A 26680-nucleotide genomic window follows, 5' to 3' on the forward strand; every position below is an offset into this window, starting at 1 on the left:
TTTAATCAGTGGTAGATTTTGTTGGTTTCATTTCTGAAGTGACTAATGTTAATGAGAGTGACTTTGAATTAGAAAAAAATGAGAATGCTAATACTGCATGACCAAACTTCAGCTCTTGCACATTTTTACAATAAATTGACTTTTGAAAGTAAACCCCTTTGAAAGGATAGAACCTCTCCTCATTCTGCAACAGATTTATGTTGCAAACCCTTGGCAGATAAGTCAATCAATGTCTCTTTAGTCACATCTGATTTTCATATGAAACACAGTAAACTAAGTGGCTGTCTATTTCACAATATTCTATTGAGTTATACACTGAATATACCACCTGTCCAGGAATAGTACTGCTCCACAGTGGGATGGGCCCTCTCTCAAAAATCATTAATCAAGAAAATGCCCTATAATTTAAGTTCTTCTTCCCAAATAATCCTAGCTTATGTCATGTTGAGGAAAGGCCAAAAAAGACAAGGACTGTGAGATAAGAGCCAGCCTGTGCAATGTAATGAGACAGTATCTGAAAATAAAATCAAGTAAGGAACAAAAAGTAAATAAATAAACCGTCATAATTAGTTAGTTTATCTTTTAGCAGTATTCTTTTCAAATAATTTGATCCTCTTCCCTAGTACTTTGGAAGGTTTGGTTATGAAAGCAGCTAGTATTTTTGTATTTTCTTAAGTTTGGCTTTTAAACAAGCTTGATGATTTTGTTCAGAGGTATAAAACAGGGAAGTTTTGGATGTGCACAGGACCTGCTTCAGGTATCATTGGCTCAGCAAGGCAGGAAGGTGGGGCTGCACAAACTCACAGGCCCTGCTCACCACCCCAGCTCTTGTCTTGCCTATCTCTGAATATTTGTAGAGCTGAAGGAGATATTGCAGGAACATAACACTGCCTGATCCCTTTCATCCCTGGAACTAGTCCCTGGAGATCCACAGGACCTGAGTCCTGCTGAGCAAGGAGTCAACCAAGTCTATGATGAAACCCAGAGAGATGGAAGTCATACTGCTTCCACTGTAGCAGTCAGGAGTGGTAGGATGCTGGGAACAGCCCAGGAACAGCTCACCTTGGCCATACAGATGAACCTCTGATACAGGGCAAGTGAGGCAGTATGTACCTACCCTTCCTTTTTAAGGACCTTCTCACCACCAGGTTGCCTTTTTATTCCTTAGCCTGTAAGCTACTCTCTAGAACCTTTTTTGAGCCCAAGTGCCTTCCAGATACCTTGTGGGAGCCCGTTCTTGGGTTCCTCCTGGCTTTACCCAGCAGGTCCGCATAGAGGATGATTAGGACCACGGGCCTGAGTGCAGGTGTCTGAGATGGTCTGCACTTGGCTGTGCTGGGGGAGGAGGTCTTTTGCTCCACCCCTTGGCATCTGTATAAATACCCTGGGGCAGAGACAGTTGGGTCCGGTTGGAAAAGGTTCCAGGCCCTCTCGAGGCTATCCTTTATTTTCTATCTGTTTATCTCCACAATATTCTCCCAATAAATCCTTCTATCTAATATTTCCTGCTGATCACACTCAAGAAAACTCTGGGGAGCTGTGCGGTTGGTGGGTAAACACCCCACAATACCTCCTAGTGCCCATCTGCTTTACACTTTCCATTGGTCCTCTTCTGCTTTGTGAGCCTTTAGAAATTGCTAGAGTCAGGCCTGACAGATGGCTCACAACCAAAAATATAAGAAGTTCCTAGAGATTTGAGTGTTCCTGGGGCAACCTGGCTAATCCTCATAGGTGAGCTCCTTGTAAAACTGGAAATTTTATGAGGCAGATGATTTTATAACTGTTGTATTGAGGCGTTTGCTATTTTGTATTTAAAAAACTAGTTATTGTAGATGTAATCCTGAACGGTCTAAATAAGAAACACAGAGCCAAATGCAGAGTTATCTTTTTTTTTTTTTTTTTGGTTTTTCGAGACAGGGTTTCTCTGTGTAGCTTTGCGCCTTTCCTGGAACTCACTTGGTAGCCCAGGCTGGCCTCGAACTCACAGAGATCCGCCTGGCTCTGCCTCCCGAGTGCTGGGATTAAAGGCGTGCGCCACCACCGCCCGGCCCAAATGCAGAGTTAAAGGCCCAGAGATCAGAGAGCAGTAGCCAAGAGCTAAGACCACCTTCTTACCCCTCGCTGCTGCTGCTATCCTTCCCCATTTTTATTGACTTTCTGTTCTGCCTTCTCATTGGGTCTAAATCCAACCACATGACTTTCTGGTCACTGCCTGTCTATGGAGACCTCCAAGTCTCTATGGTTGGTACTTGGATTAAAGGTGTGTGTCTTCATGCTGGCTGTGTCCTTGAATACACAGACTCTTCCTGCCATGTGATCGGATTAAGGGCGTGTGCTACCACTGCCAGACTTCTTGTTATTGGCTATGACCTCTGATCCCCAGGCAACTTTATTCATTAACATACAAATAAAATCACATTTCAGCACAAATAAAACATCACCATAAGTTGTATTGGCTATGATCAGAATTATGGAGGTTTTTTTATTTTATAGATTGTTCCTGTTTCCATAGAAACAGCATCAGGTTTTGGTCAATTGATAAGAATTGTGGCAAAGACCCACTAAACAACTGACAACAAATGCTGGAGAGGAAGTGGGGAAAAGAGAAACATCATGAACAAGAAGGTGGATGTGCATAGTTAGTATAACAAATGTTATACTTAATTATGCTGATGGCCATCACACAAGGTTCACAGTCTGAATTCCTAACTATGGTCCTAAGCCTATTTCTCCAGGGCTGTCCAGTATATCTTAGCTGGAAAGTCAGGTTCAGTCTCTAACAGAAATCTCTGATTGGAGGGTCAGATCCTGGGGTAGACTCTCCCGCCACAATGTGGATTAAAGTAGCATATCTCTAGATGTAGAGAGCAGAGTATTACTCTTCATCTCTGCTTATATAGTGTTTTTACCATGCTCATTACAATAACGCTTCTGACTCAAATGTTTGGTCATGAATAACAAATAGTACACCAGGATGACTCGTAATTAATAATGGTATGCCTTTTTCTTGGGCAAATGAAAAAATGGGAAAAATAGCAGTTTACCCTGTACAAGTTATTGGAAGCAGAGTTATTAAAACCGGCATCTCAAAAATCATAACCAGTATTAAAGAAGTGCCTCACTTCTTCCATGTCCAATTGGAGGGCAAGGGGCAACCTTGTCATTATTCCCACATTGGGTTAAATATAAGCTGAATACTTCATATAATCTATCTTGGGGCCTTAGGTGACCCCACTGAAAATTTCATGGTCTTATAAATTATGGTATAGAAGCAATCATGCTTTTAGTGTTTCTCAATAGTATGGGTGCATTGTTTCCTCACACAAGAGAACATATCATACTTCCTTGTGAACATTAATACTTAGTACCTGTGGTAGTCTGAATATAATTGGATCCCATAAGGTCAAAGGGGGTGGCACTATTAGGAGGTGTGGCCTTGTTGCAGTAGGTATGGCCATGTTGGAGGTGTCACTGTGGGAGAGGGTTTTGAGGTCTCATATGTGCTCAAGCCACACCTAGTGTCCCAGACCACTTCTTTTTGCCTGTGGGTCAGTTGTACAGTGCACTGCATCTGCCTGCACACCATGCTTCACCATGATGGAAATGGTGGAAGCAGGCTGGCTGGTCTGTGGCCAAGTGCACATCTCTAGCTGGGAGCCATGTTACCATAGTGACATTCTGAGAAAAAACACAAGCATACCCTCTCCCATGGGTTAGCAGCGGGGCTGTTATCTGCCATTGGAAGGAGATAGACTCTCTCCATCTCACCAGGGACAGGGGCATGTTTTTTGGCAGAGATGCCCAGAGCTTGTAGGCCAGGCCAAGCCCCTTGTAAGGCCTTGAGGGCCATATCTGAGACATTCAAACCAATCTGTGCCTGGTGTACAGGAAGGAACTATTCCTTGTCCCCTGTGAGCATATCATAGTTCACTGGGAAGTTAAGATGTTTGTGCAGACCTGGGTTCCACGTGATCATCATAGGCTGATCTCCAACTGAGAGAGACTGCAGGCTCCAGCACAGCTTTAAGCAAATGGCACCAATGAAAATAAGTTTGTAACTGCATGGACCATTGAGCAAGGACCTGCTGAAAGTAAGGGAATCTGGGCCTGACTCATTGGCTGTCTTCCAGAATAGGGAGAGATCAGGTATGGGGGTGGGAATTCAGGGCTGGGCATTGGCTTTTGGCCCATATTTGCTGGGCAGGCTTCTCTGGGCCTGTGGACTGACAGTGGCACAGGCTGTGAGGGTTGTAAGACACCTGGCACTGCCACCTCCTGAGGCAGGCGGGTACTGGAGTAGAACACCCCAAGAATATTCCAGTGGAGGTGTCGTCAGCTGCAGTGGTGGTGAGGCAGCTGGGGACGCAGCACATGCCTTAATGACAGCTGCATTCTCCTTTACAGATATCTCGGGCCCAAACTGACAGCTTCCTTCTTAACAGATTTCTAGGGGCCCAAACAGAGAGCTACCTTCTCCTTGACAGATTTCTAGGGGCCCAAACTGACAGTTACATTCTCCCAGGAAGTGAACCTTTCATCCCAGGAAGTGATGGCAGAAAGCAGAAAAGTATATAAGGCGTGAAAACCAGGAACTAGAGCTGGTTAAGCTTTTAGGCTTTAGAGTAGCAGTTCAGCTGAGATCCAGAGGCATCTATTCTGAGGAAACAGGATCAGCTGAGGAATTGGCAAGATGAGGTGGCTGTGGCTTGTTCTGCTTCTCTGGTTTTCCAACATTCACCCCAATATCTGGCTCTGGGTTTGTTTTTATTAATAAGACCATTTAAGATTCATGCTACAATTGATTTTATAGAATGATTGATGGAGGAAAACAACCTAGAAATGTAAACTGTAAAATTTCTCCCAGTTCTGGTTCTCTTGAAATATAAGTAAATACACAGAAAATTTCTTGGAAGCTTCATCTTATATATAGAAAATTGCCATACTTTGAATAATGGGCCAATCGTATAGAAAGAAATGTTTACTGGAATTTGTTCTAAAACATTCAATATATATTTTTTATTAAGCTGTTTGTAGATAATGAGTTCCAGCTGGAATTTTCTAATGAGATCCTGTCTCAAACAACAAAGTGAAATTATGTTCAACTATATTTGTGTGTGTGTGTGTGTGTGTGTGTGTGTGTGTGTGTGTGTGTGTGTGTGTGTAACACACGCTTTCCTGAAACTTCCTGCCTCTGCTTCTAGTGTGCTTCTATTACAGGCTTACAATCTTATTTATGCCTCAAGTGAGCTCTCCTGAAACTATTCAGTGAGACTTGTGAATGATCAGATAAAAACAGCAGTTCTGTGGAAAGATAGTCAGAGACAGTCTCACACTGTATGATTGCAAATGAGGTGTTCATAGGAACCTCTGCTTTGGTTAAATTGGAACTATTTGGTGCATTTTGGAAAAAGAATTCAGGATGAGACAATAGAAATTGGAGTTGAAATTTTGAGACAGGTTCTCTCTCTCTATGTATTTGTGGCTGTCTTTGAACTCAGAATGGAGATGAGGTTGGCCCCAAACTCCAAGAATTCTGCCTGCCTCTGCCCCCCAGGTATTGGAATAAAAGTTGTGTCCACATTATCCAACTTGTAATTTTATTATTTATTTACTTAGGACTGTATGTGTGCGCTCATTTATGTGTGGAAAGGTGTGCATATGTGTCATGGCATGGTTGTAAAATTCAGACAATAACTTAGATGTTGGTCTTTATCCAGCATGTTTGAGACAAGGTCTCTAGTTTGCTATCACAAGTTCTTAGACAATATAATGTAAGCTCTCTGTGTAATTTCCATCTTTATGTGGCTTATTATATTTCTTATATATTTTTTTACTTTTTAAGACTTTCTTTTGTTTTTATAACTATACAGCCTTTCTCTTCTCTCTCTCAGTCCTATGTATCTTTCACATAAATTGTAACCCATTTAGAGTTTTATTCATCTGCATCTGTCTTACTATGAATCTCTAATCCTTTCTTGGCCAGGAGAGATTTTAAAGTGGTAAGCGGCTTGACTAGGATGAAAGTGGCATCCCTGGTTGCTGACTTCACCCCCCTCAGCTTCCCAACATGGTTGGAGGTACATTTATCACCACCTCTGGGAGCCATGCTCACCACCGTCTCTGCGAAGCAGCATGTCTATGCCTCCATCAAGCACCATGTAGCCCAGAAACTTTTTTTTTTGGTCTGAACTTGCAAAGGTTAAATTCACCATGCAGTGCACTGCACAGCTTGAAGACACCTCTGTGTACCACAGCAGGAACCCACCATGCTGTGCTCAAGCTTGAATGTACAGAGGTATCTATGTACTGTGGCCCCCATGAGACATATGAACTAGGAAGCTGCTCTTAGCTCCATTTTCATAAGTTCTCTCAAGTTTTAGGTGGAAACTCTTGCATCATGTTTGGTTTGAGACCAAGCAATTTCCCTCTATAGCTTCCAAATGGCTCTCAGGGGCTATATTTTCAATGGGTGGGGTAAGCATCCTTGGTTACTAGGCAACCTGCTTAAGCAGTAGAGGAAGACCAAAAGTAGATTTTGGTCTACTGTAGCACTTTCACTATAATCAGTTGCTTAAAAGGAACTTCTTTAGATCTAAGGACTACACGTATTGCTTAAAGCTACAGAACAAAGATGGAATTAATCTTAGACTTTCTCACTACATCTCAGGGTAAAACCCAAACAATAAATCTCAAAGCTAAAATCTTGTGTTAATAAACCAAGGAGAAAGAAGTACAAGGAGTTAGGAATTTAAGGTTAGTGAGGTTAGCTCGGGATAGTTTTTCTTATCTGCAGGATAAGTAAAGCCGGGGCACATTTCTATCTATCTAAGGATTGCAAATCAACAATGTGGTAATACTTTGTCCTTAAATGCCTGAAAATGTCTCAAATTAAATCCTTTTGCCTGGAAACTGACAGTGGTCAAATACCTCCCAACAAAGAAAACTGCAGTAAGTCAGACTCTGAAAGGTTATGTTGTAAAGGGAGCAAAGATCTGATTGTGGGAAAGAGGTTTTCACCTGTGTGTCTGTCTCCACACATAGCTAGGGGACAATATGAATATACCCCAAATGCATCGGGGAAATTGTGGCCAGTAAATGATCAATCACACTGCCAAAAGCTTTTGTGAAATGAATCCCAAGGTAGTAACAGATAGGAAAGCTACAATTTCACCTAAGAAATTCACTTCAGCAAACAGCCAATACATTGAAAAGGCAATAACCCCAAACTGCATTGTGTCTGGGCTCTTCCAGAACCCCTGGTTCTAATGGGTCCACCTTGTCATTGATGGCTCAGTCCCTACTTCATATTTCTGTGGTTTGTAGCAATTTGGGTATACCTGTGAGGGATTATTCTTAATTAAAGATTTTGAAATGGGAAGACCCTTCATATAATCTGGATCTTTCTTTGAGGTAATACCATCCACTGTTAATCTTGGCCAGCCCACCTGGTGACGGCCCATTTATATAAAGAATATTGAAGAAGGAAGCTCTTTCTTTCTGCCTGATTGCCATGGCTTTGCCTAGGAAGGTCATTCAATTACTCTCTTTAGAGGCAAACAAAGAATAATATCCTCTTTTAATGTCGATCCCACCTTCAGGTGGCAGCCTACATATATAAAGGATATTGAAGAAGGAAACTCTCTCTCTTTACCCTCTTGCCTTAACTCTGGCTACCAAGTTCTTTTCTTTATAACATTAAAGCCTACTTCTTCAGAATTCTAGTGTATGCTGAAGACCATTTGAGACATCCAACCTCATGGGTTGAAGAAGTACTGAATTCTTCAACTTTCCATTTGTAGAAAGCCAATGTTGGACTAGCTGGACCACAGACTGTGAGACATTCTAATAAATTCACTTTCTGCCTACATAGGGAGATTGATTCTATCAGTTCTGTTCAAGCAGAGAACCTCACTAATACTGTTTTTTTTTTTTCTTTGTTTGTTTTCACTTGCCTGGTGAAAGATGTTGTACCTAACAGTAGTGCTCATAAAGGAACTTGTTCCATTTCTCTCTATGTATTCAATTTACTGTGAAGACTATACTTCATATTGTTGTTAAATTACCAAGAGATTGAAAGGAATTTCAGGAATAAAACTCTAAAGCAATGAAACCATCATCCAGCCTTCTGACGGAAGAAAGATCTATCTTGTCTGTGATCTGGTTCTGGCTTTTCTCTCTTGGTTGTCTAAAGTCCCTGTGACAACTAGGTAAAAAGTACCTGAGTTCATCAGACCTCAGTGTGAAGCCATAAAACAAACATCTCATTTTGTGTCCTAAAATCTCTCTTTAATTGTTAATATTCTGGGCATCCTTCAACCTGGTGGAGAGGGGAATCATTCTACTCCACATTGTGTAATGGGCTGTGCAAGCTGGCCACATGGTGTCCAGGAGGAAGAAGGGGAAGTGCCTGTGGAGTGCAGGAATATAGCAGGGTCAGCTATTTGAGCCAAGGGCAAGTGCTGTTGTAATGGAAATCTCTGCAGATCTAGAAAAGATCTGTGTCTTGAGTGGAAGGCAGGGCCAGGAACCACTGTGCAGTCTTTAAGTTACTCTAAGGAAGGTGCTCTTGTCACTCAGGCCTCAGTAGCCAATCAGGCCCTCCAGTGTGACCTGCCAGTCAGAAGAGTGTGGTAATGTTGGGGCTTTCCAGGACCAGGCTGCAGGCTTGTCTTTGTAGTCAAGGTCAACCTGCTTTTCATGCAGCCATGGAAGGCAGGCTGCTAAATTTGTAGAGGTCTAGTTTCTCTAGTGACTTCTGGAAGTTCTGCACTTTGGATTTAATATTTAAGTGAAAGATCAATTTACAAATGATTTTGTGGGGATGATAAGTGGCATGTCTTGTGTTGAGTAGCACTCCACTATTAAGCTGTGATGTAGAAGAGTAGAATTGGTGATGTAAAGGATTTACCAATGCTTAGGAGATAGTAAGTCACAGAGAGTAGAATTTAGTTAAGGGAGGCTGCCTCTCAAGTACCACAAAGATAAGTACATGTAACCAGGCCCATTAGAGATTAAGATGCTAGGATAAACATTTCTTCACCAGAATTTTCCAGACATTTGCCTCCAAACTATGACAAAGGAGACACCCCTGATTTTCAACCAGTCACTAGGTCCATCCTTATATCAAAGAATGGGCCTCTAACAAGCTGCTCTAGGGGGCACTACAGGGTCACAACTAACCTTAAGGCCTGGTGTGCCATAAAGGTCTTACTTTTCTTCTTGAGAAAAGCACTCTCTGACAGATAGACAAGGTGATACCTATTTGAAAAGGAAAGCACTGTTGTGTTGAGGGCTGGCCTGATCAGCAAGACTTTTCCTGTAGGCCCTCACCCAGGAAGAAGGAACGTTCTTCAGGGAGCCAGAAAAGGCCTAGAGTCTAGGACTTGGGAGCTTTCTCTAAGGACCTGATATATTGAGGATAAAACAGAGCTGCTCATTTAAAACCAGGAACATGCTAGGGAGACCTTGTAATGATCTTGGGCCAGGACCTTTGTGGAGGGGTTGCTTCAAATCCTGGGAATACACCTCTTATTACCACATGGCTCTATGGTTATCAATCCCAAGGCCACTGTGTGTTTAGCCAGTAATGTTTTTGAGGTACTCTGTTTTCTCCTTATGCAGCATTGTGTGAATTGCCTCCTCCTGAGTTTGTCCCATTGTATGGTAGTTTCTGTTGACTTCATAGAAGTCTCTCATTTTCTTCCATTTCCCCACTGGAAGATGCTATTCTTCTTAAGAACTTTACTTGGCATGAGGCATAACCCGTGCAAGACCTCCCCACCCCAGCCTTTATTATTATTTTATTTTTTGCCTTTTACTTTTCCTATCCTTCTCATCCCTTGGATGAGGAGGTGCCTTCTCATCTCCTGGCACTTCCACCTCAGGGCCCTGTCACTGATGCCTGACCTACTGTTTCAGGTTAGTGGGATACTTAAGAAACAAATCTGGAATTATCTTTGCTTTGTGAGTTTCCCATCTGCCTAAGTGGCTAGATTTACAATCTCCTGATACTATTTAAATGTTCAAAGTGTAACTGGAGCCTGAACCTAAAAGAAAGTTAAGGATGACAGAACATGTGGAATGCAAAAGTTGTTCTAGGCTGGCTCCTCTTTGAGTATTAGCCAGAGATGGATGCATGCTATCATTAGAGACATTTTTCTTTTTCAATCTCAAGTTTATGGAGTAATTTCTCCTTTGGAAGACATATTAATTCTTGAACAGCTACACCTCCAACTATTTAGAAAAATTTTTCTGAGACAAACTCTCCTATGTTGATTCTAGTGGCCTTGATCTCAGTATGTTGGTCCCCACAGTGATGACCTTGGTGTCCATGTTCAAACATTATAAATTCTAAAATGACTCTAACACCTCAGGATTTTAAAATTACTCATTTGTGTCATGTAGTTGACAATCCATTGCAGTCACAGGAAAAGGATTTGCATGTGGAGTATGGCTTCTGCCTTCAGAGGAGAATAGGAGGAATAGTTTATTGTGTGCACTTCAGGGGGAAACAGAATTGGCAATCAGCTGCTAGAGTCACCATTATGAAAGAGGACCTTATTGTTTCAGGGTGAGTGACTTTGTATTTTCCAGAATATTTTAATTCATGTTGTGAACACACACCACATTGGTGGGTGTACAATTTGAGAAAGTTTGTTTGAGCCAATGAATATTGAATTTCTAATTAGACAACTCATTTTGCAGATATATTCAGTCCTGCTTGACTGAGTTAAGTCAGCTCAGAGGATTGAGAAATAGATCATTGCCTGTAACTCTGTGTGTCAGGTTACAGATCTCAGCAGTCAACATGTGCACATGGGCAAGATCAGTTAGTCTCTTATTAATTGCATTCCCTCCACTAGGGAAGAGTCTATTCTTTTCTTTTTAAAGTCAATATAGTTAATATAGCTAAGTGTTTTACCTTAAAAATAAGCTACTTTTATCATGCTAAAAGGCAACTATTGTTATTATTTTTTAAATTACATTTTTTAAAATGCCTTTCTTCTGTCACATGTGGCGTTGCTAAAGTTCTTTTCCCATTCTGTAGTCTGTTGCTTTGTCTTATTGACTGTGTCCTTTGCCCTAGAAAAGCTTCCTAGTTTCAAGAGGTCCCACTTATTAATTGTAGAGGGCTGATCTCCAAAATCTTTAAAGATTTCAAAAAACTAGACATCAAAATAACAAACAATTCAATTAAAAATGGGCTACATAGCTAAGCAGAGAATTCTCAATGGAAGAATGAAATGGCTGAAAGACTTTTAAGGAATTGCTCAACATCCTTAGTCATCAGGGAAATGCAGATCAAAATGACTCTGAGATATAATCTTATACCTGACAGAATGGCTGTGATCAAAAATATTGAAGACAGCTTATGTTGGAGAGGATGTGGAGCAAGGGGAACACTCCTCCACTGTTGGTGGGAATGCAAACTTGTACAGCCACTTTGGGAATCAGTATGGTGGTTTCTCAGAAAATTGGGAATCAATCTACCTCAAGCCCCAGCTATACACTCTTCGGCATATACCCAAGAAATGTTCAATCATACCACAAGGACACATGCTCAGCTTTGTTCGTAACAACATTATTCGTAATAACCAGAACCTGGAAACAACATGCCACTCAACCAAAAATGAATAAAGAAAATGCGGTACCTATACACAATGGAGTACTTCTCCACAATGGAGTACTTCTCCACAATATTAAAAAAAAAAGATATGAAGTTTGCAGGCAAATGGATGGAAATAGAAAATATCATCCTGAGTGAGGTAACCAAGACTGAGAAGAATAAACAAGGTATGTACTCACTCATAAGTGGATGCTAGATGTATGAAGCAAAGGATAACCAGACTACAATCCACAGCTCCAGAGAAGCTAACTAACAAGGACGACCCTAAGAGGGACACATAGGTAGCCCAGAGATGGAGAAATAGATGAGATCTACCTGAGCAAACTGGGGGTTAAGGGGGGGGGGCAATGGAGGGCAAGGAATGGGAATGAGAATATAAGGAAATGGGAGGGTTTGAACTGGAACAGGGACAGAGTGGGAGAACAAGAAAAGAGATACCATGATAAATGAAGACATCATGGGAATAGCGAGAAACAGAGTTCTAGGAAAGTTCCCTGGAATCCACAAGGATGACCTCACCTTGGACTACTAGCAATAGTTGAGAGGGTGCCTGAACTGGTCTATTCCAATAACTAGATTAGTGAATACCCTAACTGTCATCATAGGGCCTTCATCCAGTTACTGATGGAATCAGATGCACAGATCCATGGCCAGGTCCCAGGCCGAGCTCCAGGAGTCTAATTGATGAGAGAGAGGAGGGATTCTATAAGCAAGGGACATTGAGATCATGATGGGAAAACATACAGAGCTGCCCGCCAAACTAGTGGATATACCTGAACTGTGAACCACTAGCTGAGGAGCCCCCATGGGACTAGACTGGGTCCTCTGGATATGGAAGACAGTTATTTAGCTTGAACTGTTTGGTGGGCCCCCAGGCAGGGTGATTGGTATTCATCCCTGGTGCATGAGCAGGCTTTTTGGAGCAGAGTACCTAAGATGTGACACCTTGGGCAGCCTTTTGCAGAAGGGAGGGCTTTGGACCTGCCTCAACTGAATGTACCAGTCTCTGCTGACTCCCCATTGAAAACCTTAACTTGGAGGAGGTAGGAATTGGGGATTGGTGGGAGGATGGCTGAGGGTTGGCAGGAGGGAGGAGGGAGTATCTATGGTTGGTATGAAAAATGAATAGAAAATTTCTTAATAAAAATTTGAAAAAATAAATGCATTTCTTCTCTAATCCTCCTTTGTTTCTGTTTCCCAATGTTTCTTGGTCATTAGTAGTTTCAGTCTTTTTCTCTCAAGTGCTGTTGATTTTTTAATTCTGTTTAGAGCAATGTTTCCTGTTGGCTTGCCTCATGCTATGTAAGTGAAAATTGTTTGGAAAACCTAATCCTTCCTCTGTTACCCAGTGCTGGGAAGAAGAGTCCTTCAGTTCCTTCTAGTTGGGTCTTGATTGGTCAGTGAGAAGGAAACATAGACCAGTGAATGAGTGTCTTCCAATCTCTCTGGCTTTTTTGGGGGGATCTAGAAATGAAGAGGGACCTGGGCAAGAATGGTGTTCCCGAACAATTTTGAAGCTGGTGTAGTGACAGTGTATGAAGGGAGGTGCAGGAAGGAGGGTAAAACATGTTCTGCTTTGGCAATAGTTGAGATTAGCATTGTGGTAGGTAATCAATTTCAGATGCTCCATAAATGTCCTGACTGGTCATTTCTTGGGATCCACAGACTAGGGAAATCAAGAATCTGGATAAAGGACTGACCTTACCATGAAACCAAATTACTGTAGTTACAGAAGTTCAACCAAAATAGAAGATCTGGGTACAATGATGTGGCCCTGCCTAAGAGGACTATTATTTTCCTGGTTTATGATGTTCAGCCTGAGGGAAAAGGTGTGAGTAATCATTGGTGTGCTCTCCTACAAATCCACAGCACGTGGCCCTAAAGCCTTTTTCAACTTTTCAAAATAGTTCTTTGAGAGTATAACTACATCATGTCCACAGTCTCTTTCCTGCCTGCAAGCCCTACCACTCTAATTCATGGCCTGTTTTTGCTTTAAAAACAATTAAACAGTAACAATAGTCGCTCTTTGAAGGTGGCCTATTTTTGGAAGTAGAAGTTTTCAGTTAAGAAGCAAAGGGTTGGCTGCATTGTACATTGAGTGTATAATGGATTGTTCACACAAAACACTCCCTGCCAGGAAGTTGTCTGGGAGACTGGAAGAATTTCTACTAAAATACTAGGGACCTGTCTCCTGGGGTAGAACTGCAGAGCAAGGAAGGCCTGTGCTGTCTGAGTCACTTGACCTCTGATCACCCAGTAGAGCAAGTTGTTTGAGCGCTCCCTTCTTGGTATGAGGGGTGGTGATAAGGAGGTCTTGGCTCAAAGTGAACTTTAACGAACAGGCCAGGGACTGCAATGATCCTTAGGCATGGGATCACCCTGCTGCCACCAGGTCGAGTCTCTTTGACACATAGGCCACAGGCCTATTCCAAGGTCCTAGCCTTTGAGTCAGGACACTTCAGCTAGGTTTTTTCTTTCATCTACATAGAGATGGAAAGGTTTGGTTATATCAGGCAATCCAAGTGCAGGTGCCAAAAGGAGGGCATTTTTTATCTTATTGAAAGCCTGTTCATCGGCCTCAGTCTATTGAAAGGGATGGCTTTTTTTGTTGCTTCATACAGTGGTTTAGCCATTTCAGCAAAACTGGGGATCCAGAGACAGCAGAAGCTGGCTGACCTGAGGAATTCTCTAACCTCCCTTCTGGAAGTAGGGGCAGGTAGGGGAGGTGTTTTGAGCACAGTCTCCTTGTGGGCTTCAAAGAGCCAATGCTGACCCCCTTCAAGGACATATCCCGGATACGTCACTTTTGCTGGGCAGATCTGGGACTTTTAGCTGATGCTTGATCCCCAGACTTCCCAAGGCAGTAAGCAAATTGTCAGTGATTACCTTACAATCTTCTTCATTGTCAGCTGCTATCAGAGGATCATCCACATACTGCAGGAGAGTGACCTGTGGATGCCCCCTCCAGTATTCCCTGAGGTTCTCATCAAAGATGGTTGGGAGTTCCTGAACCCTTGGGGCAGCCTGGTCCAAGTCAGTTGTCCATTGTATCCCTTCCCAGGGTCGTGCAACAAGGACTGGCTCTTTGCACTAAGGGCAGGCTGAAGAAAGCATCTTTAAGGTCAAGTACTGTTTACCAGGCCCGTGTGGGAGGAAGTGAGTTCAAGGGTGTATGGATTCAGAACAGTGTGGTGGACATCCATAACCCTGAGTTTGACCTCCCCAAGATCCTGAACAGGCTGATAATCACTTGAGTTTGTCTTTTTAATGGGGTGCAGGGGAGTATTCCAGGCTGACTGGCAAGGAACCAGAATTCCTAGTTCCATGAAGTGCCCGATGTGAGGGGTGATTTCCCCCTCTCCTTCGGCTCCTTGGACATGGGGTGTTGCCGCACCTTGGTGGTGGTGGCATGGGTCTTCAGCTCAGTTAGCATTGGGGCTCAATATTTTGCCAAGCCCATCCCCGCTCCCCAGTCTCTGTGAATGCCTCTGGATAATTGACTAGCCATGTGGTCATGTCCTGAGGGGCAGGTGGCAGATCCTGATGTAATCTATATTTGTCCTCAAGCTGAAGGGTGAGGATTTCAGTTGTCTGTCCCTTCTGATTTCTAACTGAGACTCCATTCTTATTGAAAGTGATCTGAGCTTCAACTTTAGTAAGTCTCTTCTTAAAAAGAGACAAGGGCAGTTAGCTATGACCAGAAATGAGTGGAGTACCCAGCCCATTCTGAGATCCACTGTTATTGAGGTAGTCCATGAATATTGTCTCATACCTGTGGCTCCCTGGACTGCAGACTTTTCCTGAGAAAGATTTCCTTGGGGTTTGATTGAGACCGAATGTTGAGCTCCAGGAGCTACTATGGAATCTGTAAGTTTCCCATCCACTCTGAGTGTTACCCTGGGCCCGGGAAGGGGATCCAAACCACGACTCCCCTTATCACTGAAGTTGCCTGATTCTGCAACCAGTACACACCCCGGATCATAATCCTTGCACTTGGAGTTTTCAGGGCATTCTTTAGCCCAGTGTCTCACTTCCTTGAAAAGCACACTGGTGTTTTGGCACCCTTTGATACTCACTTCAGTGGGGGTCTTTATCTTGGCTTCTGGTGAGATTTCTCAATTGGCACCTTCCTTTCATGTGGATCTCCTGCATGCAGTGGCTGTTAGGAGGAGTCTCACCATATTTTGAGTCTGCTTTGACTTCTCTGCCGCCATAACCATCATCTGTCTCTCTTCCAGGCTTTCTCGGTTGTTGTACACTTTCCAAGCTACAGGTCACAGCTCCTGGATACTCTTTTCTGCCAGCCAATCTATCTTTTGTAATTTGTGTCTAATGTCATGTGTGGCCTGATTAACAAAGGCTATGACCATGGCTGATCTATTTTCCTGGGCCTCAGTATCCATAGGGGAGTCTGCCTAAAGGCCTCCATAATCCAATCTAAGAAGGCTGATAGAGACTCTGTCTTTTTCCATTGTATACTACTGATTTTGCCCAAATTGGTAGGCCAATGCTCGGCTACACAGAGCCCCCTCCTTAGAACCTGGTGGTAGACCTCAAACCTCTCCTTAACTTTACTTACCGTGTGTCAAGTTGAAATTCCAATTAGGACGGGCTTGAGGGAAGCCTTGGGTCTATTAAGGCAGGGTTGACAATCAGTTTTCCATCAGGTCCCAGAACCAATTTCTGGGCTTCTGTCAGAATTCTTTTTTTCTTATATGGTAAACAGAATCTGTAAAAGCTGTTGACAGTAATTCCAAGTGGGCTGGTGAGTGACTATAACTGAATCTTGGAGATTAATAAGGGCCCATGGATTGTCTGAAAAACTGGAGTTTTGTTTTTTTCAGTTATAAACATCACTCATGGTGAAAACACAAAAGTAAACACATACCAGAGACACACAGAAAACATATCAGGCAGCTTCAGGCTCTAAGGACAGTGCTCCCTATCAGCTTGGGAGATCCCAGATGAGCCCCCAAATGTTCTGGCCAGTTCATGGGGACCCCCAAAAGTCCACCACAGAGACCAAATCCCTTATGTAAAAGCAAAGAGACTTTATTTTCAAGTTACAAGCTTGGTTTTTCTGTTTGTCTGATGCAGTGGTGAGAGCAGAGAGTCCCTGAGCCCAGGCATGGTAGAATTTTTTATCATAACTGAGGTTGGAGTGAGGGAATTTCCAGGTTACAGGATCCATGGGCTGACATTTGTCTAATGCTATGGGTGTGTGCTAGGCTCAAGGACTTCTGGCTATCATATCTGAAGGTTGGGATGTTTGGGATGTAAGGTACTTTCCCATCCCCCTGGCGTATCTCTGGGTGGATCCCTGTGTGGTGTCATCTCATGGCTTTCCTGGATCTGATTCTTGCCTGCCAGTAAGCCACTTACAAAAGCTCTGTGGGGGCCTCTAGGCCTATCATAAAAGCTGTGTGGTCAAGTTGCTTTGCACTCAGATTTAACTTGTTTTCTGATTTTACAAGATGTCACAGTCAAGCAATCACCTTGAGTGTCCAAAGAGACCTTGAACATTTGAAATGGTAGATGCTTTTGAAGACTATGAGGATCATTGAAGTTTTGATCATGGCATGACCATAAGCATATAGTGACCTGGGCCAGAATGTATTTCAGTCGACAGAATGAAAATCCTCTGAGATAGGATGATGTATTTGAATACTTGTCTCTCCTTGGTGGCTTTGTTTTGGGTGCTTGTGGAACATTTAGTAGGAGTCGTCTCTGGATGAAGTTCCACATTGGCGAAGGGATTTGAGTGTCTTTAGCCCATTTCCTATGCAGCTGTACCCTCAACTCCAGAAACAACCCCCTTGATGATCAAGCCACCAGACACACACCGCAGTATAATCACACAAACACCTTCCCAGCCAGCACAGATGGGCTTAAGCATAGGTACTAGTACAGCCCAATCACCTGAGCATTCCACTGCCCTTGTCTGAAGCTCATGTTCTTTGTGTCTGCCTGTCATGACTTCACCAAGATTATAGGTAGTATCACTAAATCCCATATGATACAATTGAAGCAATTGCTATTCAGTGCTAAGCCATTTTGTAACCTGAGGTTTTTTTTTTTTTAATCTTGGTGTTTATATTTGTTTTTGAAGATAAGATTTATCTGTGTGGCTCTGGCTATCCTGAAAGTAGCTCTGTAGACCAGGCTGGCCTAAACTCAGAGATCCAAATTATTCTGGCTGCTATGTCTTGTGATTAAATGTGGCCCATCATGCCTGGGTTTCTTTATACTATTGTCTGATGGGCCTGTAATGTATGTTTTTGTACAAGTCAAGCATATGCTGTTTTGCTGAACTTCAGCCAATCTTCAATTTTGAAATCTGGCAGAGTGTACTATTCCCTTCCCCAGGATGGCAGTAATCCTGACATTAAAACTACCTGAGCCTTCTGAGGCATTCTATTGCAGGTATGTGACATTCTTACTACCTATTGTATTTGTTTGGAATTCTTTTGAATGAATATACATCTTTTGCCTTGTGTGCCTGGTCCTCAGACTGATCAGAAAATAGTTTCACAACCCCTGAAGTTGTAATGACTAGTTGTAAGTCCTCATGTAAGTATTGGCAATGGAGCCCAACTGTCTGCAACAGTAGCAAGGGCTCTTAAATGATGAGCCATCTCTACTGTCCTATGTTGTGTATTTTGATCAATATTTACATTGCTAACATTTTCATCTGCTCATTTGTAACTTTAAACATGCATTCTCTTTTAGAAAAATCTTATTTTCTAAACCAGTTTAAACTGGTTTCTGGAAGATGAAAACAGAACTAGAATGTATGCATAATTCTTTGTAGGAACTTTGATAAACACCTGTGAGTTCTTTCTACTTTTTTTGATCAATTTATTTTTATAGATGAGACAGGGTCTTGCTAATATTTAACTCTATCCTGAAACTCACTGCATTGGCCAGGATGTCATGCAACTCAGTTAAATTCACCTGCCTTTGCCTCGTGACTGCTGCGATTAAAGGCATAAACCTATACACACAGCTTGCCCATTTTTGTAGTTAATAATTGTTCATTCAATTTCTCTGTGTACTTTGATCTCTTTGCTTGCCTCTCTCTTTATGTCTCTTAATAGGCATTTGTCTTGGAAGGCTATATCCTAGACAAAGGGTACAGAAATGACAGAGGTGAACCTCATTGTTCAGTTTTTGTTTTCTAAAATGAGTTGATGATTATAACTTCCATGTCATGGAATAACTGTGTGGAGCCCCCAAATTATATGAATATATGTCTAAGAAGTGTACATTAGTATGCTCTAAGTATCACACTCTCTGTTGTATACATGTATGGTATATTTTAGACTGCAGTGACCTATGATGATGTGCATATCGACTTCACTTGGGAGGAGTGGACTTTGCTGGATCACTCCCAGAAGAATCTCTACAAAGATGTGATGCGAGAGACATACAGGAACCTCACTGCTATAGGTAAGACTGAATTTTCCATCACATTTTCAAATAATGGGAGAACGGTTCCTTAGTCATTGATATACTTTCATAATTTCAGTTGAGAAAGAAGAAGAGTGAGGTGAATAAATCTGGCATGGTTCTAACTTTCACTGAAGATAGTAACCTAAATATTCCACAATTTCCCATAATATATCATACATTTACTGGTATTGTATTTTAGGCTACAGTTGGGAAGACCATAATATTGAAGAACATTGTCAAAGTTCTGGAGGACATGGAAGGTAATTTTCATGTGCAAGCTGATATGAATGTACCTATGGAGAAATTTTAATGTGTCCCAGAAGTTTTAAACAAAAGCAAGAGTGTAAATAAGTACATTTTAAAGTGTACTGATGATTCTTAAATTCTCACAAAACCAAATACCTCAATGTCAGGTAGCTGACATGTGCTTGCAAGGCATTGCTCTAAGAAAGAACACAGGGAAACAATGCTTTAATTGATGTCCCCCTTTGAATTATACCTCCATGATAGCTATGCTGCAGAATAGCCAGTCTGTTTAATTTCATGCCATTTAGATATTGAAAAAGGTATACATGATGAATATGTGGTAAGTATATAACAAAAACCTTCCAATAAGCATGTAGTTCAGAGTGAGCTAGTATTATTCTTATACTTCTAAGTTTAGGGACATAGACTTCTAAGTTCTATGACAGCCAAGAAAGTTGTGGAAAAACTTTAATTGCTATACCATATGTCTATGAAGAACAGAAAGTCAAGCTGTGCAAATGCAGTGGAGACATTTTTCTTGTTAGTTACCTTTATCACTGTATCATATGTCACTCTGGATACAAACCATGTGAACATAGAGATATGGAAAGAAACAACATAACTCTCTCACATAGGAAAATTAGAAGACATGTAGTATTCCCCAATTTGAGTAGAATTTTTGAATGCGATACAAGTTTTAAATTAATTGGTTTTCCATCTTCATTGGGAATACATCAACAAACTCATGCTGCAGAAAAGCCCTATGAGTATTGTTACGTATAAATATGGTTGTCCTAGTTCACTTAGCAAATGGAGTCACACAATTGGAAAATATATGATTGTAATAAGTATGTCAAAGCTCTGCGTTCTTCCAGTTCTCTTCAAATATGTGAAGAATCTCATAGAAAATAAAAGTTACAAATGTGGTCCCTGTAATATAGGCTCTTACAATTACAAATACATTCAAAGACAAAACATCCCTAAATGAAGGGGAACACTATGTGTGTAAACTTATATATCTTATTTGTCTTAAAAATTAGACGAAATTATAAAATGAATTTATAAAAATACAATATTCATCAGTGTAATAAATCTAAGAAAGCTTTTACATGTGCCAATTATCATTACAGGTACAAAAAATGTCACAGAGGAGAGAAACTCTCCAAATATACTCATTGTGCAAAACCATCTTCATATCACAGTCATCTTCAGAAGAATGAAAGTATTCATAATGGAAAGAAACCCTATATTTGTATTCAGTATGGTGAAGGCTTTGCACACAACACTAGTCTCAGAATACATAAAGGAAAACATATTGGAAAGAAAACCAATGAATGTAATCAGTGCAATAATACCTTCACCAGTTATGGTCATCTTCGAATACATAAAAGAACACATACTGGAGATAAACCATATAAATGTAATCAATGTGGTGAAGTAAGTACATGTCTCATTAGTCTTCACAGACATAAAGGAACACATAATGGAGAGAAACCCTATGAATGTAATAGATGTTGTAAAGTCTTTGAATATGCGAGTAATCTGCAAGTACAAGAGAGAACACATAACAGAGAGAAGCCGTACAAGTGTGATCAATGTGATAAAGACTTTTCAATACAGATTACACTTCAAATACATAAAAGAATACATGCTGGGGAGAAACCCTACAAATGTAATCAATGTGATAAAGCCTTTTTACTATGCACTCTTCTCCAAAGACATAAAAGAACACATAGTGGAGAGAAACCCTACAAATGTAATCAATGTGATAAAGCATTTTCACGCACCAGCCATCTCCAAAGACATAAAAGAACACATACTGGAGAGAAACCCTACAAATGTAATCAATGTGGTAAAGTTTTTTCACAAAACTTTAATCTCCAAGTACATAAGAGAACACATTCTGGGGAAAAACCCTACAAATGTAATCAATGTGATAAAGCGTTTTCACGAGTCAGTCATCTCCAAAGACATAAAAGAACACATACTGGAGAGAAACCCTACAAATGTAATCAGTGTGACAAAGTCTTTTCACAAAACTTTAATCTCCAAGTACATAAAACAACACATTCTGGGGAAAAATCCTACAAATGTAATCAATGTGATAAAGCCTTTTCACTACACAGACATCTCCTACAGCATAAAAGAATACATAATGGTGAGAAACCCTACAAATGTAATCAATGTGATAAAGCCTTTGTATGTGTGAGTACTCTCCAAATACATAAAAGAACACATACTGGAGAGAAACCCTACAAATGTAATCAATGTGAGAAAGCTTTTTCACAACACAATAGTCTCCAAATACATAGAAGAACACATACTGGAGAGAAACCCTACAAATGCAATCAATGTGAGAAAGCCTTTTCACAACACAATAGTCTCCAAATACATGAAAGAACACATTCTGGAGAGAAGCCCTACAAATGCAATCAATGTGATAAAGCCTTTTCAGGACACAGTAATCTTCAAATGCATAAAAGATGTCATTCTAGGGAGAAACCCTACAAATGCAATCAATGTGAGAAAGCCTTTTCACAACACAATAATCTCCAAATACATAGAAGAACACATTCTGGAGAGAAACCCTACAAATGTAATCAATGTGAGAAAGCCTTTTCACAACACAAAAGTCTCCAAATACATAGAAGAACACATACTGGAGAGAAACCCTACAAATGCAGTCAATGTGATAAAGCCTTTTCAGGACTCAGTAATCTTCACACGCATAAAAGGACACATTCTGGAGAGAAACCCTATGAATGCAAACAATGTGGTAAAGCCTTTTCACGACACAGTCTCCTCCAAATACATGAAAGAATACATAATGGAGAGAAACCCTACAAATATAATCAATGTAATAAAGCCTTTGCATATGCCAGTAATCTCAGAGTACATGAAAGAACACATACAGGAGAGAAACCCTACAAATGTAATCAATGTGATAAAGCCTTTTCACTACACAGTCTTCTTCGAAGGCATGAAAGAACACATACTGGAGAGAAACCCTACAAATGTAATGAATGTGATAAAGCCTTTACATACGCCTTTAATCTCAGAGCACATAAAAGAACACATACTGGTGAGAAGCCATACAAATGTAGTCAGTGTGGTAAAGCCTTTTCACGACACAGCCATCTCCAAATACATAGAAGAACACATACTGGAGAGAAACCCTACAAATGCAATCAATGTGATAAAGCCTTTTCACAACACAGTCTTCTCCAAAGACATAAAAGAACACATACTGCAGAGAAACCCTTCAAATGTCATCAACGTGATAAAGTCTTTTCAGGACCCACTAATCTCCAAATGCATAAAGGAACACATGCTGGAGAGAAGCCCTACAAATGTAATCAATGTGATAAAGCCTTTTCACGAGTCAGTCGTCTCAAAATACATAAAAGAACACATACTGGAGAGAAACCATATGAATGTAATCAATGTGGTAAAGCCTTTGTATGTGTAAGTACTCTCCAAATACATAAAAGAACACATACTGGAGAGAAACCCTACAAATGTACTCAGTGTGACAAAGCCTTCTCCCGACAATGTTATCTCCAAGTGCATGAAAGAACACATTCTGGAGAGAAACCCTACAAATGCAATCAATGTGATAAAGTCTTTTCCCGACAAAGTTATCTCCAAGTACATAAAAGAACACATACTGGAGAGAAACCCTACAAATGTAATCAATGTGATAAAGTCTTTTCACGACACAGTAATCTCCAAGTACATAAAAGAACACATAATGGAGAAAAACCCTACAAATGTAATCAATGTGGTAAGGACTTTTCACAAAAAGGTCATCTCCAAATACATGAAAGAACACATACTGGAGAGAAACCCTACAAATGTAATCAATGTAATAAAGACTTTTCACGACACGGTCATCTCAAAATTCATGAAAGAACACATACTGGAGAGAAACCCTATGAATGTAATCAATGTGGTAAAGCCTTTTCATGTTCCAGTAGTCTGCGAATACATGAAAGAACACACACTGGAGAGAAACCCTACAAATGTAATCTATGTGATAAAGCCTTTTTACTACACAGTCATCTCCAAAGGCATGAAAGAACTCATACAGGAGAGAAACCCTATGAATGTAATCAATGTGGGAAAGCCTTTGCCTGTGCCAGTAGTCTCCAAATACATAAAAGAACACATTCTGGGGAGAGACCCCTTAATTGTAATCAATGTGGTAAAGCCTTTGCATGTCCTAGTAGTCTCCGAATACATAGAAGAACACATTCTAAATAGAATCCCTGTGAATACAATTATTGTGGTAAAATGCTTTTAAGACACAAGACATCTCTGAACACATAGAAGAACACATACTGGAGAGAAACCCTATGAATGTCATCAATGTGGTAAAGCCTTTGCATGAATCAGCAGTTTGAAATCATGAGAAAATAATGCAGAGAAACCCTATAAATGTAAAGTTTTGCACTTCATGGTAGTCTTTATACAAGAGTAAGACTTTTAGTGTATAATTGGTCTCTTAAAGTCTTTGCATTTTACAGTAGTCTTTGAGGGGCCTGACAAAATTAATACTGAAGGAAAGGCCATAAAGGGTTTGGTAAAATCTTTCATTTGGACAAAAGACCTGTAAATTTAAATGATGAGGTTTCCATTTTCTATTCCACAGTTCTCTTCAATTACATGCAATAAGGCATCCAGGTGTAACACTTACTGGATGTGTAGTAGTATTTCCTTGTCTATTGCTGTGACAAAACATGATATCTAAGTCTACTCATGAAAGAGTTGTCCCTTGGGTCCAGAAGGGTACAGAATCACAATGGAAGTGGCATGGCAACAAGTTTCAAACACGGCAGCTGCAGCAGAATGCTAAGAACTGTCATCTTTCACCTACAACATGAAGGTGAAACTAAAACTGGAAATGGTGTGTGGATGTGAATTCTCATGCTCACCCCCAGGGACTTAATTCTTCCAGCAGGGCATGCATTACCCAAATCTTTCCAAATGATACCACCAACTGAGCAAGAATGATTTCTCTGACTGCATGCCTACATGCTGGCTCTGTTTGCTTTCTGTTACATAAATCAGTTCATGATGAAGAAAACTCTGTAAGTAAGCCTTTTGATACTTCAACACCTGGGTTACAGGAATAAATCCTTAAGAGAGAAAAACATTCTTGAGTGAAAATCTCACTGTTAAAAATTTGTTTTAATTGTGTGATCTCAGTGTGTCTTTACTGTGTGCATGGTGATTCACCAAAAGTGTATACCCTTGGCTCTCCCTTTAGCTGGAATTACGGAAACGTGTTAAAAACCTGACCTTTTTCCTGGGAATGAACTTCTCATAACTACTTGGCCATGTCTCTCAGCCTGTAGATATTTAAAAGCCTTTATATTTCATCTTGATGTCAGGAAATAGGAAATAATTCCTACAAGAGAAAAACCCTACTCAGGTAAATGATTTGTTAGAGACTTGACATCACAGTTTTCTTCAATTTCAAGAAAACAATCTTGTTTCATTTCTTTTTCATCGTATCCTTCAAGAAAGCATATAATATTTAACATGTTCACTCAAGACAGATTGTGGAGAGCACTGCATTGTTGTTTCTATTTTTGCAACATTTGAGTTATGTACTAAAGTGTGCTATAAGTGTGGCAAATCCATTTAGTGAAGTTTATATTTTTGTCCTGTTATTCTTTCTTTGACTTCTGTTTACCTTTTGTTGTGCTTTCACTTAGTAATAGGTATTTTTCTACTGCAATGTATAGAATGGGATGCCCATCTTCTAAGTGGTCCATTGTTTATTTAAATATCTGGAAGTTTGTGATCATCCTTTTCAAGTAAGAGTCCTTGTGAAAGGGTGGTAAATTGTTCTGTTTTTCATATTTTCATAAATTCCCTTGAAGTTGTTTATTATCAGCCTGGCTTCAATGTCAGTAAATAGTCAGGGATACATTTGTACTCGTGATACTTGTGTCACTCTGCTGAGTACAAGTCCAACAATAGATGATATACCCCAATGTATGCTGTTTTGTTACCATGTTTTAGCATTAATGTTATAATGTTTAAATAAAAGTATAAGAAACATTAAATACTTCATATGTATCCAAAGCTGTATATTCATATATCTGGTAGAAATGTAATAATGTAGCATAATCAGCAATCAACTGTGCATTTCACACCATAGCTTCATGTGCTATGGATATGTATATATTATTTGACATTCCAAGTGTCTTCATGCCCCCATTAGTTATCCATTTGAGACTTCATCTATAACTACTGTGTTCTAAGGGAATTATCCAGAGATGCCAAATAATGTACTGAAAAAAATTCTGGTGTGTGTGTGTGTGTGTGTGTGTGTGTGTGTGTGTGTGTGAGAGAGAGAGAGAGAGAGAGAGAGAGAGAGAGAGAGAGATGATTATGGTTTTTTGAGCCATGACACATATGTCTAGTCTGAAGAAAAATTTGCAGAGTCTCCTTTTTTTCCTTATTTATATGGTGATAAGATGAGTTTGCCAATCTCATACACCACAGACCATTCCCACTGAGACATCACTGATTCTCAAATAAGATTAGTTAAAGTGTGATACAGCTAAAATGTTGTCTTCTTTTCATGTTGTAAACATACTTTCATCCAAAGATAATGGAAAACAGCACCATCTGAATAATAAATCTAATTTGCAAATGAAAATGATATACAGCTGTCACTACTTTTGCAATGTATTGGTTTATTCTGAGGACTAAACACTTTCATAACACTTTCTCAGAACCACAAATGAATGCCAATTATCTCACTTGGTAAAGCTGGTTTTTGTTTAAACAAATAATACTACTTAAACACATAATATCCCAAGATATTTTTCTCTTATTCCTTCATTTGTCCTGTGGCATATGCACACACCCACACCAGCACATACATGAATAATTTTAAACCCTAGTAAGTGCCATTGAGGTCACTTGCAGCAAACAATACCATGGATTTCATCTCTAAAATTCACATAAGATAAGTAGATAATAGACACCTTTGAGTACAATGTCCTCTCATTGCCATATACACAACATGCTGCAGGTAAAAACACAAACACAGTTGAGCATTTTTAAGTGTATAAAATTAAATATTTAAAAAAAACCCAATTATTGAGAACATATCTGAGTCAATTTAAAAACATCTCAGTTGGGCTTAGAGGTGTATGCTATAATCCCAGCACTTTTAAGAAAATGGCAGAAAAATCTCTCTGAGGTCAAGTTTGTTCTCATAATGAGTTGCAGGACAGGCTTAACAGATTCCATATCTAAAATTATGAATGTTTTTCTAATATATTGTAACTGGAAACCTTTGACAACCATCTAGTGGAGAGTTTTATCACATTCAAG

At 40.3% G+C, this 26680-nt stretch overlaps 1 protein-coding gene across 2 annotated transcripts in view; it reads left to right on the forward strand.

Moving 5' to 3' along the window:
• Nucleotides 1-26000, forward strand: part of LOC128105408 (zinc finger protein 709-like) — a 48770-nt gene extending 22770 nt beyond the window's left edge. The window contains exons 2-4 of one of the 2 annotated variants that reach the window (XM_052730546.1): nucleotides 18949-19075; nucleotides 19278-19338; nucleotides 20455-26000. In XM_052730546.1, coding sequence (XP_052586506.1) covers nucleotides 18949-19075; nucleotides 19278-19338; nucleotides 20455-23587 — 3321 coding nt within the window. In that variant the 3' untranslated portion in view covers nucleotides 23588-26000. The remainder of the gene's footprint in view (nucleotides 1-18948; nucleotides 19076-19277; nucleotides 19339-20454) is intronic. The other variant, XM_052730547.1, reaches the window with a different exon arrangement.
• Nucleotides 26001-26680: the final 680 nt, after the last annotated feature.

The sequence above is a fragment of the Peromyscus californicus genome, unplaced genomic scaffold (genome assembly GCF_007827085.1).
Source record: "Peromyscus californicus insignis strain IS unplaced genomic scaffold, ASM782708v3 Scaffold_9__1_contigs__length_137607984, whole genome shotgun sequence".
In the NCBI taxonomy this organism is placed as follows: domain Eukaryota; kingdom Metazoa; phylum Chordata; class Mammalia; order Rodentia; family Cricetidae; genus Peromyscus; species Peromyscus californicus.